The sequence below is a fragment of the Ahaetulla prasina genome, chromosome 9 (assembly GCF_028640845.1).
Source record: "Ahaetulla prasina isolate Xishuangbanna chromosome 9, ASM2864084v1, whole genome shotgun sequence".
Lineage (NCBI taxonomy): Eukaryota > Metazoa > Chordata > Lepidosauria > Squamata > Colubridae > Ahaetulla > Ahaetulla prasina.
Genome location: NC_080547.1, coordinates 2,621,679 through 2,641,574, shown reverse-complemented (window position 1 = coordinate 2,641,574; position 19,896 = coordinate 2,621,679). Strand labels below are relative to the sequence as shown.

The 19,896-nt window shown below is 43.5% G+C and overlaps 1 protein-coding gene across 4 annotated transcripts in view; it reads left to right on the top strand.

Annotated features, from left to right (window-relative positions):
- The window catches only part of SLC25A37 (solute carrier family 25 member 37), a 60,487-nt gene extending 44,463 nt beyond the window's left edge, over positions 1–16,024 (top strand). The window contains exons 2-4 of one of the 4 annotated variants that reach the window (XM_058194353.1): positions 1,910–2,138; positions 6,770–6,826; positions 10,894–16,024. In XM_058194353.1, the coding sequence (XP_058050336.1) occupies positions 1,910–2,138; positions 6,770–6,826; positions 10,894–11,414 (807 nt within the window). In that variant the 3' untranslated portion in view covers positions 11,415–16,024. Of the gene's footprint in view, positions 1–1,909; positions 2,139–2,162; positions 2,473–6,769; positions 6,827–10,893 lie in introns of those variants that run through there. The other 3 variants (XM_058194354.1, XM_058194356.1, XM_058194355.1) reach the window with 3 other exon arrangements.
- Positions 16,025–19,896: the final 3,872 nt, after the last annotated feature.

The following is a 19,896-nucleotide window of genomic DNA, read 5'->3' as shown; positions in this document are numbered from 1 at the left end:
GACCCAGCAAAAGGTTTGTCTAGTTTGATGAAAAGAAGGACTAGGGGAGACATGATAGCAGTGTTCCAATATCTCAGGGGTTGCCACAAAGAAGAGAGAGTCAAACTATTCTCCAAAGCACCTGAGGACAGGACAAGAAGCAATGGGTGGAAACTAATCAAAGAAAGAAGCAACTTAGAACTAAGGAGAAATTTCCTGACAGTTAGAACAATTAATCAGTGGAACGACTTGCCTGCAGAAGTTGTGAATGCTCCAACACTGGAAATTTTTAAGAAAATATTGGATAACCATTTATCTGAAGTGGTATAGGGTTTCCTGCCTGGGCAGGGGGTTGGACTAAAAGACCTCCAAGGTCCCTTCCAACTCTGTTGTTGTTGTTGTTGTTGTTGTTGTTGTTGTTGTTGTTATTATTAGAGCTCCTCCATTACAGACAAAGACGAGAACAGCAACATTGTCATTCAACATTGTCATAGATTCCGTCTATCTCCCAAAGACAGGTGCGCTCTCACAGAGAGGGGCTCCTCAGGGTGCCGTCAGCCAAGCAATGTCGGCTGGCAGCCCCCAGGGGGAGGGCCTTCTCTGTGGGGGCTCCTACCCTATGGAACGAGCTTCCCCCTGGACTCCGACAAATACCTGACCTTAGGACCTTCTGCCGCGAACTTAAAACCTACTTATTTCGTCTTGCTGGACTCGCTTAAATTTTAAATTATCAAATTGATTTTATGGGTTTTAAATTTTTTGTAAATTTTAGAGGGTAATATTTTATCTATAAGTAGCCATATCAAATAGGTTTTTTAAGGGTTGTTTTTAGTTTTGTATTGTTGTTTTCTTTCTGTATTTTATTCTTGGCTGTACACCGCCCTGAGTCCTTCGGGAGAAGGGTGGTCTATAAATAAAAATATTCTATTCTATTCTATATGTTGTAGGAATGTTTGAAAAGCTCAGGGGAGGGATTTCCAACCAGCACAACATACTCGTACACTTTAAACCAGGGGTCTCCAACCTTGGCCACTTTAAACCTGGAGGACTTCAACTCTCAGAATTCCCCCAGCCAGCTTCTCTCCATAGTTGGAGACCCCTGCTTTAAATCCAAGAATATACCAAGGCAGATACTTGTCTTGGATAAAAACACCCAGACGCAAACTAGGTGTTTTGTCTAGGTCATTCAATAAATGGTTATTAAAAAAAAACATATTAGAATGTGCTGAGATGGATAGATTAACATTTAAAAGAAAAGAAAAGGAAGAAACAGAATACTCTTTAACATGGGACTTGTTTTACCAATGGCTAAATAATAAATAAATAATAAATAAGGGAGGTGGTGGCTCAATGGCTAAGAGGCTGAGCTTGTCGATCGAAAGATCAGCAGTTCAGCAGTTCGAATCCCTAGCGCCGCGTAATGGGGTGAGTTCCCGTGACTTCTCCCAGCTTCTGGCAACCTAGCATTTCGAAAGCATGTAAAAAATGCAAGTAGAAAAATAGGGACCACCTTTGGTGGGAAGGTAACAGCGTTCCGTGCGCCTTTGGCATTGAGTCATGCCAGTCAAAGACCACGGAGACGTCTTCGGACAGTGCTGGCTCTTCGGCTTTGAAACGGAGATGAGCACCACCCCCTAGAGTCGGGAACGTCTAGTACATATGTGCGAGGGGAACCTTTACCTTTATCCTTAAATAATAGAAACAGGTTAGAAAATTGCCCAGACAACATGCTGTTCATACAGATATGGAACTTTGTATGTTTATTTTAAAAAATGTATCAATAAAACATTTTTTTAAAAAAAAAAAGTTATGTCAAGAACTACCTGAAGGCTATTCCAAGACTAGATATGCCTTCTCCCCAAAGTTGTGTCTCACAGCCTAGAGTCTCTCTCTTCTGTACATCATTCTCTTCTTTTATGTCTTCTTGTAGACTCGGATGCAGAGTTTGCAACCTGACCCCAAAGCTCAGTACCGGAGCGTCTTTGAGGCCTTGAGGAAGATTGTCTGCACGGAAGGCCTCTGGAGACCGCTGCGAGGAATTAACGTCACCGTCTTGGGAGCCGGCCCGGCCCACGCCTTGTACTTTGCCTGCTACGAAAAAATGAAATGCACTTTAAGTGATATTATTCAACATGGAGGCAACAGCCACCTGGCCAACGGTATATTGACATAACCCAATGGGTGCCATCTTGGCGCTTTGACTCGACTTGCGTACTTTTTCATGTGGTCTGACATCTTCAGCATGCAATTTCTGCTTCTGGAGAGACAAAAACAAGACGCTTGGAAGACTCCATCTTTGGCAACCTAGGCGTTCTTGCTACCTTCAACCTCTTGTCTATTTCCTACAGGCACCTGCTCAGTTTTAGAGGCACTCATGTATGAAGAATACCGAAGATACGTAGTGCTCCAGTTCCTCTAAAAGTTAGATGTTAAAGTGTTTTGATCCTAAATACCTCTGATTGGGCTCTGGGAAGGAGTTGTCTGAAATAGCTGGTCGGTCTAACTTTCTAGGAAAATTTGGTTCTTAGATTTTGGGTTTTGCTTCTCTCCAGAAATCTGTTTTGTCACTGCTAAATCTTACCAAATTTGGCTCGGCTGTAAAGAATGTAAAATTACAAGCTGGCTGGATCACTCCAATCTCCACCTCTGGTCCGACATTTTTACTTCCCATAATAATCAGCCAGCTGTCTTTAAAAATGTACCAGGCTTTCTCTCCAGCATATGTCACTCAGAGGCATACTGGTTCTTTAATTGGAATTTCTGCTTTTAGGATCCGCGTTGATGCTTATCATGTGCTTCATAACAAACTGTGTGCTAGAATAAATTCTGCAGTCTCTTAATCGGCAGTTCACAAATATGCACCTAATTGCATTTCTGTTGTCCTCCAATTAACACAAATAGCTTTTCACTGATTTTTGTTTGTTTTATTTAGATCTTCTTGGCACTGAATGAAAGAATCAGTAGGTTGCTAATATTTAAATGTATGCCTCCAAAATCCTGTTTGCTTGGAAGACACTGAAATCGAAAATGGTGCACTTCTCTTAATATATAAGAAATACAGATTTGTAATCTCCTTAGAAAGGGACGCGGTGGCTTAGTGGGTAAAATGCTGAGCTTGTCGATCGAAAGGTTGGCGGTTCAGTGGTTTGAGTCCCTAGTGCTGCGTAATGGGGTGAGCTCCCATTACTTGTCCCAGCTTCTGCCAACATAGCAGTTCGAAAGCACGTAAAAAATACAAGTAGAAAAATAGGGACCACCTTTGGTGGGAAGGCAACAGCGTTCTGTGCGCCTTTGGCATTGAGTCATGCTGGCCATATGACCACAGAGATGTCTTCGGACAGCGCTGGCTCTTCGGCTTTGAAACAGAGATGAGCACCACCCCCTAGAGTCGAGAACAACTAGCACGTATGTGCAAGGGGAACCTTTACCTTGACCTTTTAATCTCCTTAGATATGCAATTCATTGAGCCATGGCAGCACAGTGGTTAGAATGCAGTATCGTAAGCTAACTCTGCCCACAGCCAGGTGTTCAATTCTGACCGGATCAAGGTTGACTTAACCTTCCATCCTTCTGTGGTCGGTAAAAATGGAAGACCCGGATTGTTGGGGGCAATATGCCAATCTTATTTCTGCTACCATGTTGGATGCCTTACTTCTTGGTCCCACTAGATTCACCTTCTTAGGACAGGTGACATTGCAGCATTCCTGCCCTCCCTGCTCTGGTAGGATGTTAGGACCTAAAGTTTGAATGATGTGCCTGGAACAGGTAATATGTGATGCTCAGGCATATGAAGAAGATGGGAGTTTGATCAAAGTACCATCTTCAGTTTGAGGGAATCACTCCCGTTTTTTGAAGATGTCTGAAGAAGATCTTTTTGAAGATCTTTTTGGGGCCAAAGTGATCCTGCTTTCCATCATAGTTGCCTCAATGGTGGGTCCTTGGAGGTCAGTCTGGATTAGTGATTTTTTTCTGGAGATTGTTTCCGGCTGAGATGGTAATAAACAAGGCACCATGAAGGCACTCCTTGTCTCACACCAAAGTGTTCTTCAATGTTATTGACTTAACCTGGGATTATAATTATGGTATTTAAAGTGGCACAGTCTAAGAAGTTGTTTATACTTTTCTTAGCATCGGTCAATATTAATAATATGTATTTTTTCAAGATGATGCCTGTTGCTCTTTGTTTAACAACAATGAATACCACACAATAATGTGATATTCCCGAAGCTTTCATTGTATAATGATTTACCTTAAAAAGGCAAGTTGTCTGAAAATGCATCTTTTGTAGTGTTGATGTTGTGGGTAAGAGAGAAAACGTTCAAACTGATCAGAATAGAGTTTCAGATTAATTTTTATTTTTTTTTTATTTTGCCCTCCAAGAAGTAGCCCAAAGTAGGAGGAATTAGTGGGTAATCCTCCATGGCTTAATTTTGGAATACTGGAAGATTAGTAATTTGAAGTTCAGTATAATTTTAATGAGTGCTGTTCTCATGCTTCATTTGATTTAAAGATACACGAGTGGGATTATGTATTTTACATGGACAGTTGATATTTTATTTCAATAATCACTAAGTTTTTTCCATATAGAAAGTGTTCCGTTAGATTGAAGGAAAAAAAGGATATAGATATCTGTTCCCTGACTTTGAAAAGGAAACTCTCAATTGCCCTGTGAATCCTTGAGATACACTCTTAAATTATTTTCCATTAGTTAAGATTATGTTAGCATTTGTCAATTGTTTCTCAGTGCATTAATTCACAGAAGAGATGTCCAACCTTGGTACTTTAAGACTTGTAGACTTCAACTCCCAGAATTGAAGTAGACTTCAACTCCCTGCCCAGGTTATTTGAGGGACCGTCTCTTGCTGGTCGCATCTGTCTGACCCACCAGAGTGGGGAGGCAAGGAATGTTGCAAGTCCCATCCCCAAGGGAGATACACCTGGTGGGACCCAGAAGAAGAAGGGCCTTCTCCGTAGTGGCTTCCTCTCTCTGGCACATCATCCCTCCCAGAGATTCGAAAGGCCCACATTCTAATACTCTTCCAGAAGGCTCTGAAGACCTAGTTCTGCCAACAGGCCTGTGATCATGTGATCTGCTGTCGCCAGGGCGGGGGGTGGAGAGTGATTTTATTATATTATACTATCTTAATTTATTTGATTCATTTTATTAGTTTTAATGTTTTAAATGTGGTTTTAGATTCTGTAAGCTGCCTTGAGTCGCCATGGGCGAATAGGCGGCGATATAAATTCAATCAATCAGTCAATAAAATTTCACAATCAGCATGGGAGTTGAAGTCCTCAAATCCTACAGTTGACAAGATTGGACACCCTTGATCTACAGTAATAGCTTTTTTTTGCTGTCATTATTAAGGCAATTCTGAAGGTTCTCTGCAACCACAAAGGAAATCTTTTGTCATATATTATGACTGATAATTGAGTTCAAATGGTTATATTTCTGGATATATATATATATTTGTTTTTTATTTGAGTTTTCTCATAAAATTGGAAGTGTCTTGGCGACATTTCGATGAAGTCTCATTCGTCATCTTCAGGCTTCAGCTTCGTGCTTCTGGGAGCAATTGCTGAAGCCTGAAGATGACGAATGAAACTTCGTCGAAACGTCGCCAAGACACTTCCAATTTTACGCGGGAGAAAACCCGAATAACCAAAGACCTACATACATATATATGTGTGTGTGTGTGTGTGTGTGTGTGTGTGTGTGTTTGTGTGTGTGTGTGTGTGTATGTAGGTCTTTGGTTGTTCGGTTTTCTCCGTATAAAATTGGAAGTGTCTTGGCTACATTTCGACGAAGTCTCATTCGTCATCTTCAGGCTGGTGTTTACTGCTTCGTGCTTCTAGGAGCAATGTGTGATTGCAGCTGTTTCTTCCTTTTAACTGCTAGCTGTTTCTTCCTTTTAACTAGCAGTTAAAAGGAAGAAACAGCTGCGATCACACATTGCTCCTAGAAGCACGAAGCAGTAAACACCAGCCTGAAGATGACGAATGAGACTTTGTCGAAACGTCACCAAGACACTTCCAATTTTACACAGGAGAAAACCCGAAAAACCAAAGACCTACATACAAACACCTGTGAAAACCTCAGAAAACACACACACACACACACACACACACACACACATATATATATATGGCAAAGTTTTTCTTAACTTGTGCCCTTTGAGTAACTTGCTGAAAGGCTGCCAGAGGTGGTGAGGTTAGGGAAAAAATAATGCCAGCAAACATTATTCTCTATCGCACTGAAAGATCTAATTTAATGGCAATTTTTGAAGGAGTTCTGATTGGCTGCCAGCAATAACATAGCTCCAGGTTGTATATTTCTGGCCTCTGTAAATCTAAGCAACATATTCTTTTTTTTAAAAAAAATGAGAAAGAAAACCTTTTATTCTTCCCAACCGTGCCGTTGGTAAGTTCATGGAAATTCTAGATATTTTTAAAATTTGTTATTGTGGAGGTTTTCATTTGGTACCTTCAGATTTTTTTTTATAGAAATTGTTTCACAGCTGTTAAATGCAATTGTTTATATTCCTTTTGTATGTGACTCTTAGTACATATATATATATATATATATAAATGTGTGTACTTCTGTGATACTGTATGTTCTTTTTCAAATAATCTGCAATATATTAGGTTGGTTTCCAAGATGCGTAATGAGCCTGCAGGATGATGTGTTGAGTGCTAATCATTAAGAGTATGCGGTTTTGTGCTCAGAACCAAGGATGGCTTGTCAAAACTTGCTTTGTGAAAGGCGTCTGTCTTCATTTCTTTTTTGCAGGCATGGCTGGAAGTATGGCTACCCTTCTTCATGATGGTGTCATGAATCCAGCAGAAGGTAATGGTTTTTTGGGGGCAATTGGCCCAGTGAAACTGAGAGAAGGGAAGGATAATTTAAAAAAAGATACCTGAGATATGCATTATATTGCACATCAGGGTTCCGTATCAGATATCAGAAGTTTCTTTTATTATTATTATTATTTGTTAAGTTTTTACAGGTAAACAATTCTTATTCACCGCTTACACATGACTAACAGTTTTTATATCCTCCTATTAGTATTCACCTATGTTCTGTACCAGTGATGGTTAACCTTTTTGGTGCCGAGTGCACAAAGAGCACATGTACACGCAAATGCATGTACTTTTTATTTATTTATTTATTTTTATTTATTTATTTATTTGTCACAACAGTATACATAAGCATAAGCATGAAATAACTATACGATATATAAGCATAAATATAATCGTAAGTATGTAATAACTATATGAAATTGGATACAATCAAAGGGAACATTAGGACAGGAACGGTAGGCACGTTGGTGCTCTTATGCACGCCCCTTACAGACCTCTTAGGAACGGGGTGGACATGTGCCCAACCCCAAAATGCAATGCGAGTGCACCCCTGTGCATCACCTCATGCCCCGTTTTGGTTTCCAGGTTGGTGCAGGAGGCTTTCCGGGCCCAAAACGGGGCGTGGGGGGGCGGACATGCAGTGGGAGCGCCCCAGCGCATGTGCCCCACTCCTGTGCATGCACGCCCTTCGTGCATGGGCGGAGAGACCTGAAGGCCAGCGGGAGGCGCGCATGTATGTGTGGTGAAGCTGGGCTGAAGCGACGGCTGGCGTGCCCGCAGAAAGGGCTCTGCATGCCATAGTTTCGCCATCATGGTTCTATACATTTATACTAATTTTACATTCTATTTAGAGTTCTATCCCCTTTTTTTCTTCTAGTTTCGATCCAATTGTACCACTTCTCCCATATTACGTAAAAATCCGAATCCGTCAATCCTTTCAATTCAAGAGTCATCTGTCCATTTCGGTGCAGTCCAAAACTTCTTTAATTATTAAATCTTCAGGGGGTATGTTTTGAATTCTCCAACATCGTGCGAAAGCCAATCTTGCCACAGTTATCATGTGCAGAAGAATATATGTTGGTTGTTTTTTTTTATTTGCATTTATATCCCGCCCTTCTCCGAAGACTCAGGGCGGCTTACACTATGTCAAGCAATAGTCTTCATCCATTTGTATATTATATACAAAGTCAACTTTTTATTGCCCCCAACAATCTGGGTCCTCATTTTACCTACCTTATAAAGGATGGAAGACTGAATCAACCTTGGGCCTGGTGGGACTTGAATCTGCAGTAATTGCAAGCAGCTGCTATTAATAACAGACTGCATATTTTCATATTTCCACATCATTATTCCTAGAAGAAGAAAAATTTGGATGTATATTCTATCTTGAAGCCTGTTACTTTCTGTATCCAACTATGTACCTTCATCCAATACAGGGGTAGTCAACCTTTTTATATGTACTGCCCACTTTTGTATCTCTGTTAGTAGTAAAATTTTCTAACCGCCCACCGGTTCCACAGTAATGGTGATTTATAAAGTAGGGAAGTAACTTTACTTCATAAAATTTATAATTTGACAATTTGACAAAACCCCTACTGTCCACCATGAAAGCTGGAACGCCCGCTACTGGGCGGTAGGGACCAGGTTGACTACCACTGATCCAATACTTTTTAGTTTCTAAGAAAGATATACGGAATGTATTTTAACGTCATCGGGCCGTGATGGCGAACCAATGGCAGGGGTACCAGTGGTGGCACGCAGCACTTTCTCTTGTGGGCATGCGAGCCGTCCCTCCAGTTCAGCTCAGCCACTCATTCGTGCGTGCATCCCACCAGCCAGATGGTCTTCGGGTCGCGTGTGTGTGGGAGGCGGGGGGAGTGCGGGGGGCCTGCTTTGGGCACTCGGTCCAGAAAAAGGTTAGCCATTACTGTCATAGGGTTATAAGAAGTGTACAGGTAGTCCTCAATGTACGACCACAACTGAGCCCAACATTTTTTTTTTCATAAAAAAGTTTTATTTTTACAATCATGTCAAACAACTCATCCAATGTACAGTTATATACAATTAGTCTGGCTTGCCCAGTCACCACCCCCCTTTTTAACACTCTTCCCTCTTCTACCTTCTTTTACTTTCCTAACCTTCCTCTCCTTCTCTTACCTACATCCTCTCCACCCTACACCTTCCTTCTCCCTCTTCTTCCCCTCTTCCTTCCTCTTCTCCTCTTTCCTACCTCCTACTCTCTCTTTTCTCCCTCCCCACCGGTCTAAAATGGTAACTGGGCAGACCCGACCCTACATTAATTATATTTATACATCTTCAATAATCCCTGTACATTAACCATCACTCCATCTCTAGCCTCAACCCCCCAATTCCCCTCCCCCTTACCCCCCACCCCCCACCCCGACTTCCCAGAACAAAATGCAGGGTATCAAAACTAACAATCATAATCTAAAATAATTCCTAAATTATAATCTCTAGTCACTCCTCACTTAATCACACTCTCAATTCCGCTCTCCTTCAGAAATATATCTAATACAAAATATTTTACTGAGCCCAACATTGATGTTGTTTAAGTGAGAACTTCGTTTTGGCTCATTTTATGACTTCTCGCCACCTTTGTTAAATAACTCACTGAAGTTCTTAAATTGGTAACACGGCTGTTAAGTCAAGCTGGCTTCCCCATTAACTTTGCTCGTCAGAAGGCGGCAAAGGGGAACTCTGCGTGACTCTGGGACACTACTAAAACCATCACAAATGTGAGTTGTCGAGCTTCCCAATGTAAGTCACATGACCATGGGGAATGCTGCAACGGGCATAAGTGTGAAAAATGGTCATACGTCACTTTTTTTCAATGCTGTTGTAACTTTGATCGGTCTGTTGTAAGTTGAGGACTACCTGTATAGCAAAAGAAATTCCTAGAGATGATCAGAAAGATAATGTGGGGGTCCTTGGTCATCTCTGAGATCGGTTGTTTTCTCGCACACAATTCCTTACTCAACTAGGTAAGATCCAGCAGATGTGTTGACGGGGTTATCTAGCTGGGTAATGAAACATCCGCAAGCAAAGAACCAAGCTCAGAGAGCACCAAGACCCCACAGTTCAACCCTGCACTACAAATATTATCTTCTAGTGCAGGGGTCTCCAACCTTGGCAACTTTAAGACTTGTGGACTTCAACTCCCAAAGTTCCTCAGCCAGCAAAGCTGGCTGAGGAACTCTGGGAGTTGAAGTCCACAAGTCTTAAAGTTACTAAGGTTAGAGACCCCTGTTCTAGTGATATCTCTGATATAATTATGATGAGAACATTTTAGCCAAACTTTTCTCCTCATATCCAAAAACAACTGTTCACTCCATGAAAGGAGGCCGGTAATGTGCTTGCCTAGGGGATGCAGTGGCTCAGTAGTTAAGATGCTGAGCTTGTCAATCGAAAGGTCGGCAGTTCAGCGGTTCGAATCCCTAGTGCTGCATCATGGGTTGAGCTCCCGTGACTTGTCCCAGCTTCTGCCAACCTAGCAGTTCGAAAGCACGTAAAAAATGCAAGTAAAACAATAGGGACCACCTTTGGTGGGAAGGGAACAGCATTCTATGCGCCTTTGGTGTTGAGTCATGCCGGCCACATGACCACGGAGACGTCTTCGGACAGCGCTGGCTCTTCAGCTTTGAAACGGAGATGAACACCACCCGCTAGAGTCAGGAACGATTAGTACATATGCGTGAGGGGAACCTTTACCTAATGTGCTTGCAATACGGCAGTGGGGAAAAGCCACCCCACCAGTCAGCATGCAGCCTTAAAAAAAGGTAGTATCCTCTATCCTTTGGTTGGAAATGACTTAAGTTGGTGCAGCGTGATTAAACAAGCAATAAATCACATTGTGACTTTCCTGCCCTTATCCAGGGTGGCCCTTCATGAATGGGTCTCTTCCACTCAAGTGCGTGACCTTGATCTAACTTGGATTTCTCTTTTTTGTTGTTGTTTGTTGTCTCCGTTGTCCCTTTGCTCCACTTTCCTTTTCCACCCGGGGACGCGTGCCAACGCCTGATCTCCTGACGCCAGTCGTGAAGCAGCGCATGCAGATGTACAATTCTCCGCACAAGACAGTCACGGAGTGCATCCGGACGGTGCATCGGACTGAAGGCTTGGGGGCCTTTTACCGCAGCTACACCACCCAGCTCACCATGAACATTCCTTTCCAAGCCATTCATTTCATCACCTACGAGTTCATGCAGGAGCAGATCAATCCCCAGCGGCAATACAACCCTCGCTCGCACATCGTCTCGGGGGCCTTGGCGGGAGCCGTGGCGGCGGCTGCGACCACCCCCTTAGACGTTTGCAAGACTTTGCTCAATACCCAGGAGAACCTGGTGTTGAGTTCCGTCAACATTAGCGGGCACCTCTCTGGCATGGCCAACGCCTTCCGAACAGTCTATCAGCTGGGAGGAGTCACCGGGTATTTTAAAGGAGTCCAAGCTCGTGTGATCTACCAGATGCCTTCGACGGCCATCGCCTGGTCTGTCTACGAATTTTTCAAGTATGCCCTTACCAAACGCCAGTTGAAGAAAGGCGCGCCTTGCTGATGGATTGCCCGTAGCAACTGCAGACAAGATCTCTAGAGAAAGCTGTTGGCCTCTCTCTCTCTCTCTCTCTCTCTCTTTCTCTCCGTGTGTAAACCAGGTTCTTTATAGCCATTTGTAAAGATAGCTGGTGGATCCCTGACTGGATTACCCGTGTGTGTTTGTGTGTGCGTGGCCCAAAGGGTGTGCTTTGGAGAGGAGGTGGCTCGTTTTCCCTCATCCTTCTCCTGCTTTTGCTAAATCAAAATGTTTACTCTTTTAGACCTGTATTTATAGTTTTCTAGGGTGTTGATAAGTGTGATGAGATTTGTACAAGTTTGTACTTATTTTTTCACTGGAATGCTTGGGGCAAGGGTGTGTGGGGGGGGCTCACCTGGGGAGGGTCGCGTATTGGGGGAAGACAAATGCTTTTTGCTTTGGGCAGCTTTTCCCAAAAGGTTGACGATGCCTTTAAACCTAACAGAGACAATGATGCGATGGATAAAATAGATGGATAATGTTTATCCTTTATTTTTCTATTATTTTTTTAAAGAGAGAAAAGAAAAATCGTGCCAGGGTGACTGCTTTGTGAATTTTAAAAGGGCTTTACTGTTTTTGTTGTTCCATTGGTAGAGAAGAGTATTTTTCTCCTAAACTAGAATAGCGCCAAGCACATCTGGTCTGATATTATACTGGCTGTTAAATTTTTTTCCCTTTTCCTTCCAATATACTTGAAAGGTTTTCAGATGGGGGGGATGTCTGTGTGGGGCGGAGGGTGGGATGGGGAGGGATCAGAAAAATTCAGATTATGGCTCTTATGATCAATGAACAGTCTTTTTGTGTAGATGGGATGCTGTGCTGAAATACACACCAAAAAGGAGCTTGGTTTTGTTTGTGTGGCAACAGCTATGGATGTCACCTTGACTTTTGTCACTGTTACACACACACGCACACAAACACACTCCAGATGCTTTTGTTTCAGACTCTGGAAATCCCAAGGTTTTATGTTATATTTTCCCCTCCTTAAGCATGTCTGAACTGGGCTGCTTCTGATAATAACCACTCAAAACCCCTTTTTTTTGGTCACGCTTTAGCAGGTGTTAAACCTCTGAAGGTACTCCAATGAATTGCATCTCGTTTTTGGATTGTCATTGTGGTCTTTAATTTATTTCCGCTTCTCACCTCCCTTCTCTCTAGCCCCCCCTAAGCCAGACATACTACGATACACAAGTATATTGCACTCGTATGTAAAGGAACACTCAAGAAGCGTGCTCAGGAATGGGGGCATCAGGTTTACATTTCTGCAATAAAGCTCGCCTCAAATTGCTTCTCCCAAAAAATACTGACAGCCATTCACGGGAGTTCCATTTTGGCATTGAAAACCCTTAGTGAAGGAAGGGTTTCGAGTCCAGCTTGCCTCCAAAGTTAAGAAAAAAGAGAAATGAGGCTGAAATGTTGCATCTATGAGCATCCCTTTTCAGGTACTTAAAATGAAGGTGAACAGAGTAATTTTAGCGCTTGGAACAAATTGGGTGTGCCACTATGAAAACTAACTATGCTAACTAATAATCTAAGACAGTGGCCCCCAAACTTTGGGCACCAGGGACAGGTTCTGTGGAGAGAGATTTTTCCGTGGGCTGGAGGGGACGTGGTTTTGTGTGCTGCCTGCATCCCATGGATGGGGCTTGTTTACATGGCCCTGTTTCTGGCAGGGCCCCAGTACCAGACCCCTGTTCGGAGGCAAAGGTTTTTAAAAATAACCTGTCCTTGCACACACCATGCATTTAATGGGAATGGTGCCGGGGTGAAATGCTACCAGTTTGGACCGGTTCGGGCGAAATGGCAGTAATAAAAGCTACCAGTTCAAGTGAAACGGTAGTAAAAAAATGCTACCAGTTCACCCAAACTGGTGTTTCCAATGATCAGCTGTGCCGCGCGATTTATATTCGCTAGAAAGCAGGAAATCCTGCTTTCTAGCGAATCTAAATCATGCGGCGCAGCTGTTCTGCTCACCTTACTGTTCTACTTACCTTCTTAAGTCTCCTTTTTCGGTGCTGTGTGTGCACAGCAAACTAATAGCAGATCTGGAGGATTTCACCGGTGTCCAGGGTTATCTGTGATTATCTGTGATCTCCTTTTGTGTATAAGGGCAGAAACTTAATCTTAAAAGCTCGAATTGCAAATGTTGACTACTTAATCAGGATGCTTTCAGAAAATGTAGTTTCCCAGCCCTGATGGAAATGAAACAAAACAATAACTCAAGAAATATTTCCTTGGTGACTTCAGGAAATACTACTGCTTGCAGTAAATATTGTAAAGATTGACATCAATATTTTCCAACTGGGCTTTTTCCCCGCCAACTGGGCCTAGATTGCAGTGGAGAATTCCCAACCGGGCTTGAGAGAAAAAACGTCTTCATAACCAACTATGTTCTATTCCAAATACAGAGTTTACAACGCCAGTAGATTTTAAGTCATTACATTATATTTGCAGGCTTTGAAAAAGGTTAAAAAAAAATAAAAAGCAGAACCAGGTTTAAATCGGGGTTTTTCAAACTTGGCAATTGTAAAATGAGGGGGTTTCAACTTCCAGACATCCACTCACCTTGAAATTGCTAAGTTTGAAGAAGCGCTGCTTTTAAAAGTTCATTGTACTTAAGGACTGACTTCCAGCTTGTTAAATAGAACTGTTCTTTGACGAGTGTCAGATTGAAAAGCCTAACTTTAAAACACAAAACGAATAACTTCCCCTGCCTGCTGCTTTTTGGCCTTAGAAATAGTCCCCAAATAATGTACCCACCAAGATTCTTCCATAGAGTTCTCTTCCTAAAAGTGGACTGGATTGAACATAGATGGCGATATGTAGGAGGGTGAATATGAGTTAGGGGTGGAAGGAACAGCAGATAGTTCAGTTGCTCTCCATCTGGGTGAGCCATTTTTGTTTTCTAAACCAGGGGTCTGTAACCTTGGCAACTTTATAAGACTTGTGGACTACAAGTCCCAGTGTTCCTCAGGCAGCGAAGCTGGCTGAGGAACTCTGGGAGTTGCAGTCCACAAGTCTTAAAGTTGCCAAGGTTGGAGACTCCTGTTCTAAACCTTTCTCATCGTTGCCTATCTTTATGGGGACAGCCTCAGATTTAGCACCGTCTAGCCTGCTCAGAATGCAACCTATTAACCTTTTTCCTTAATAAGGAGGAACTGATTACGAATCAATGTCTTGAATGAGTTCCCTGATTATTATTTTTTTTAAAAAATATGTGCTTATAAGCTAAATCCGAATGTGTAAGTTTTACCCTGGAAGTATGTTGGACTTGAAGTATTTGCAGGGAAAATTCACAGCGGGCGACAGCAAGGCCTGTCTGAATTCTGAGTGGGTTGGTTATTTTTTTTTTTCCTAACAACAACAACAACCGCAAAAAAATGCGTAACTGAATACACAATGCAGGTAGTCCTCGATTTACAATAGTTTGTTTAGGGACCGTTCAAAGTGACGGCGGCTTACCGCCGTTTTTCACTATTATGACCTTTGCCGCATTCCCCTGGTCACTTGATCAAAATTCAGACGCTTGGCAACTGGTTCATATTTATGACGGTTGCTTTGTCCTGGGGGGGGGGTCATGCGATCCCCCTTTTGCGACCTTCTGACATGCAATGTCAACGGGGAATCCAGATTCGCTAAACAACCGTTTTTACTAGCTGATCAGCTGCAGTGATTCACTTAACAGCTGTGGCAAGAAAGGTTGTAAAACGTGGGGCACTTTGGGCTCAATTGTGGTAGTAAGTCGAGGACTATCTGTAGTACCTAAAACGCCTGCGGTCTGAATCGTCCTTTTCTGCTGCATTGAGCCCCTCTGTGTGCTGGGCTAGAAGTCTCTACTAGAGGGGTGTCAAACTCTACGTCCTGGGACCAGATTCGGCCCACGGGGCTACCCTGGAAACAGTGAAGGAGCGGTCTGCAGTGCCTCTGCCAGCAAAAATGGAATGTCCGGGTTCCAAGTAACATAAAAGATGGCTTCCAGGCCTTACACGGAGCTTCGAACGGCACTGTGTGGACCTCCTGTGCTCCCTTTTCTCTGACGACAGGAGGCTGTCGCAGCCGAAACGGAGCTCGGGAGCTCATTTTTGTTGACAGAGCAGTTGGGCCACCACAGGTGCCCCCGACACACGAGTGACATCGAGCTGGCCACGCCTACCATGGCCACGCCCACCATGGCCCCCCAAGGTGAAACACAGCCTTGATGCGGCCCAAATCGAGTTTGACATCCCTGCTCTACTAAGATACGACATCCAATAGCAGCTCCCGCCAAAGGCCCTTTAAAAAGTGAAGAGATTCTGCAAATGTCGAAGTACGGATTCCGCTGCTTTGTATGCTACAGACGCACATTTTTAAAGTGATTTTTTTTGTTTATTGGAAAGCTGACATTTGCCGTTTGAAAATTGCCTTCTTATACATTTAGCAATGTAGACTTTTTACCAGGAATGTTTGTACGTGTATATATACAATCATGCTTGTGCGCGTGCACACACAAACACACACTTATACCCAGCAGAAGAAAATATGTTTTGAAATGCTGCTACAGTTAAAACACTGGGGCTCAAGTAATAAAAAAAAATGTGTTTGATTTATTAGATCAAGATTGTTTTTTTTTTCTTTCCCCAAAAAAGTGGCTGTTAAAAATGCTCATCGACTAAAAATATTTCTTGGGGCCATTATTGTGGTGGGTCTGGCTTTTCCTTTCTCCACTGAACAGTGGCTGATGGTGTTTGCATGTTTCCCCATTTAATTTACAGAACCAGAAAGAACTCTTGAGGATGGCTGAACATACTACAGGTAGTAAGGGAAAATATTTGTTGCTGAGGTTGACATGAGTTGGGTCCTTGCTGCTTTCTGAGCTTGCTTGTTTCCTTGCAGATGCTTCATTACCCAAACTAGGTAGCATCATCTAGACTAGGTGTAGTCAACCTTTTTATACCTATTGCTCACTTTTGTATCTCTCTATGTAGTAAAATTTTCTAACCACCCACCGGTTCCACAGTAATTGTTCTATCTCTGTCTTCACTTTGGAGTAATGAGCTGGCCTACAGCCAGTGGGTTCACAGCTCCTATCAGTCCTGGCCGAGAAAACGCAGCTGCCTGCCAAAAAGTTCAAACAGATTAAGACTTCAGCTCACTTCGACACAGTTCAGCTAATTTGCTTCCCATGGAACTGAGAGCAGTCCCAAAGCTCCTTATATATCCTGTGGAGCCCCACCCTTCCCTTTGATGACGACGCCTCTCTAATCTTCTGAAGCGCGGGTCAATCCAGGCTTGATTAGTATGATTATCAGCTGCGTCTGAAGGTGTAGCCTGAGGAAGGGAGGAATCGGGGATTGTCAGCCTCATTACATCCTCCGACTGGCCTGGTTCTGGCTCCTGGAGCCGGGCCAAAGGAGTCGGTGCTTCTGAGGTAACCCTTATTGGCCCTTCCCCTTCACTCTTGGAGTCACTTTCAGGCATGGGGTCAGGTTCGGGGGCTGGAGCCACAACAGTAATGTGCCATGTATCGTCATCTGTGCATGCCTCTCGTACATCATGGATTGGGTTTGGGGATGGGGGGCGCCGCTACCAGCTCTGCTTGTCTGTTACAGCCGGGTGGTGTTGGGGGGAGATGCGCAAGCTATTCTGGGACAAGGCTCTTTTGTTTGCGGTCGCACTATAGCGCCATTTAGTTTCACTTGGGTAACGTGAACTAAACTTATGTGCGGGCGATACAAATAGTATATTTTCAGAAATTTAAATTGTCACGGGGAATTTTATGAAAACTTAATGAAAATGTTTTTAAATAATGCTATGAAAATTTTTAAAAAAGTCAATTAAATTTAAAAAAAGGAAAGTGCTTCAGTATCGGACAAAACCCCTACCGCCCACCATGAAAGCTGGAATGCCCACTAGTGGGCGGTAGGGACCAGGTTGACTACCACTGATCTAGACAGTGGTGGGGTTTGGGCTGGTTCATGCAAACCGGTAGTTAAATTGGTGGCTGGCCTCAAACCTCCCCGTCCCTTCCAGGAGTCCCCCTGTGCCCCATTTTGGCTCACAGGTAATGCAGGGAAGCCTAATAGGCCCAAAACGGGGCACGGGATGTGGTGCCCCTCCCAGTGGACCGTTTTTGCTCCCAGGAGGCTGCAGACCGGAGGAGGAGCTTCCGTTGTCTGCTTCAAAGCTTCAGGAGGCCAGTAATGGCAAATAGAATCTTGTCATGGAATGTTAATGGCTTGAATTCAGCTCAGAAAAGAAGGAAAATATTTCACTACTTGAAACAATTTAAAAATGATGTGATTTGTTTGCAAGAGACACATAAAATTATCAGACCGTAATGGGGAGGGGGTTGGGAGATGAAAAGCTTTGGATGTGGTTATTTGGATTGGAAGGGAAAATTTTATTCTATGTTTGGTTTATGTATAACAATACCTTGTGATTGACCCGGGAAGCCGGGGGGGGGAGGGGGTTTTTTTGGGAGGGAGGGGGGGAAAAGGGGGAAAATGTTTTTGTTTTTTAAAACTCTTTCAATTAAAAAAAAAAAAGGATCTGCTTTCTGGCAGTCTCTGAGTCAGGCAAAAGTCGAACTTATCTTGCTGAAGTCACTTACTGGTCTCCTGCCTGCTCTTTGCTAGGACTTTGGGCAGAGCTGCAGAGGCAAGCCTGATTCGGATTTCCCTGACCCGGCCATCAGCGGAGGAGTGGGACACGACAATATAAAGGGGATACGTTCAGGCCCTGGAGAATGCCGCCCCCCGACCTGGAGGTCTCGCAACCCATCACGAACGAGCAACGGCCCATTCGGGAGCAGATGAAGCGAGAAGCCCAGAAAAAGAGGGAGGAGGCAGCCTGCTGGACTTCGCTGGGGAGGATCAAGGCCTTTGAGGAGCGGGAGAAAGAAATGGACATCTCCCTCTGTTATGGTTATCCCAGCTTTGGCTGTCCTTGGAGAACGTCCACTTGGGCTTGTCCATCTGGAAGGTTGCAGGCTGGGGACGTACGACCTCATTTGGGGTCGGAGTTTCGGTCATCAAGAGACTGATACGGTTGTACAACATGTCACATGACCGTATCAATTAGCAATCACGATCCCAGCAATCATGGCTGTAGTCTTTCACTGAGAATAATGGGTTGTTAAGGAAGTACCCACCCCAATACAAGCATTCTGGACTTGGTCCCCCCAGCCCCGACCCTCAAAAGGCTCAACTCCCCCCACCTGCCAATCTGCCCCCAATCTGCCCTACGGCTGCCCTGCACCCTATTGGCCAAAGCCCAGGAAGCACAACCCCCTTAAAACTGAGGGTCCTTGTTCATTTGGCCACGGCCATTCTCTTGAATTTTTGAGCACCCCCAGCCCACCCTCCCACCCGGGATGTCCCTGGTTTTAATAAACAGGCTTCAAGTGGGCTTCACACATACGGCCACTGGTTGCTGCTGAGGAATTTTAGAAGGAAATGTATTTATTTGGATTTTTTTCTTGATAGATTATAGTTTAATATATCAGATATCTGAAATTCCTTTTAACACAATGTTTACAAATAGAAGATTCTGTTTTACCATAAATGCCTTAGATTAGTTAAACGTTCTTGTTCATTGTTGTTATAGTCTTATGAATTCAATTAATAATCCTATTATTTTGACTGGTTGTTTTGTTATTTCTGGATTTGATTGTAATATTAGATCTTAAAGTGTTATTTTTGTATTTTATATTCTGTTGTACAATAAAAATATTTAAAAATGTAAAAACAGTTCCATATTCTTGACAGAGAAAAAACCCTAATCTTCCTAAAAAGTAACCACATATTATAGCCCAGAAGGAGAGGGAGGAGGCAGCCTGCTGGACTTTGCTGGGGAGGATCAAGGCCTTTGAGGAGCGGGAGAAAGAAATGGACATCTCCCTCTGTTATGGTTATCCCAGCTTTGGCTGTCCTTGGAGAACGTCCACTTGGGCTTGTCCATCTGGAAGGTTGCAGGCTGGGGACGTACGACCTCATTTGGGGTCGGAGTTTCGGTCATCAAGAGACTGATACGGTTGTACAACATGTCACATGACCATATCAATTAGCAATCATGATCCCAGCAATCATGGCTGTAGTCTTTCACTGAGAATAAAGGGTTGTTAAGGAAGTACCCACCCCAATACAAGCATTCTGGGCTTGGTCCCCCCAGCCCCGACCCTCAAAAGGCTCAACTCCCCCCACCTGCCAATCTGCCCCCAATCTGCCCTACGGCTGCCCTGCACCCTATTGGCCAAAGCCCAGGAAGCACAACCCCCTTAAAACTGAGGGTCCTTGTTCATTTGGCCACGGCCATTCTCTTGAATTTTTGAGCACCCCCAGCCCACCCTCCCACCCGGAATGTCCCTGGTTTTAATAAACAGGCTTCAAGTGGGCTTCACACATACGGCCACTGGTTGCTGCTGAGGAATTTTAGAAGGACATGTATTTATTTGGATTTTTTTCTTGATAGATTATAGTTTAATATATCA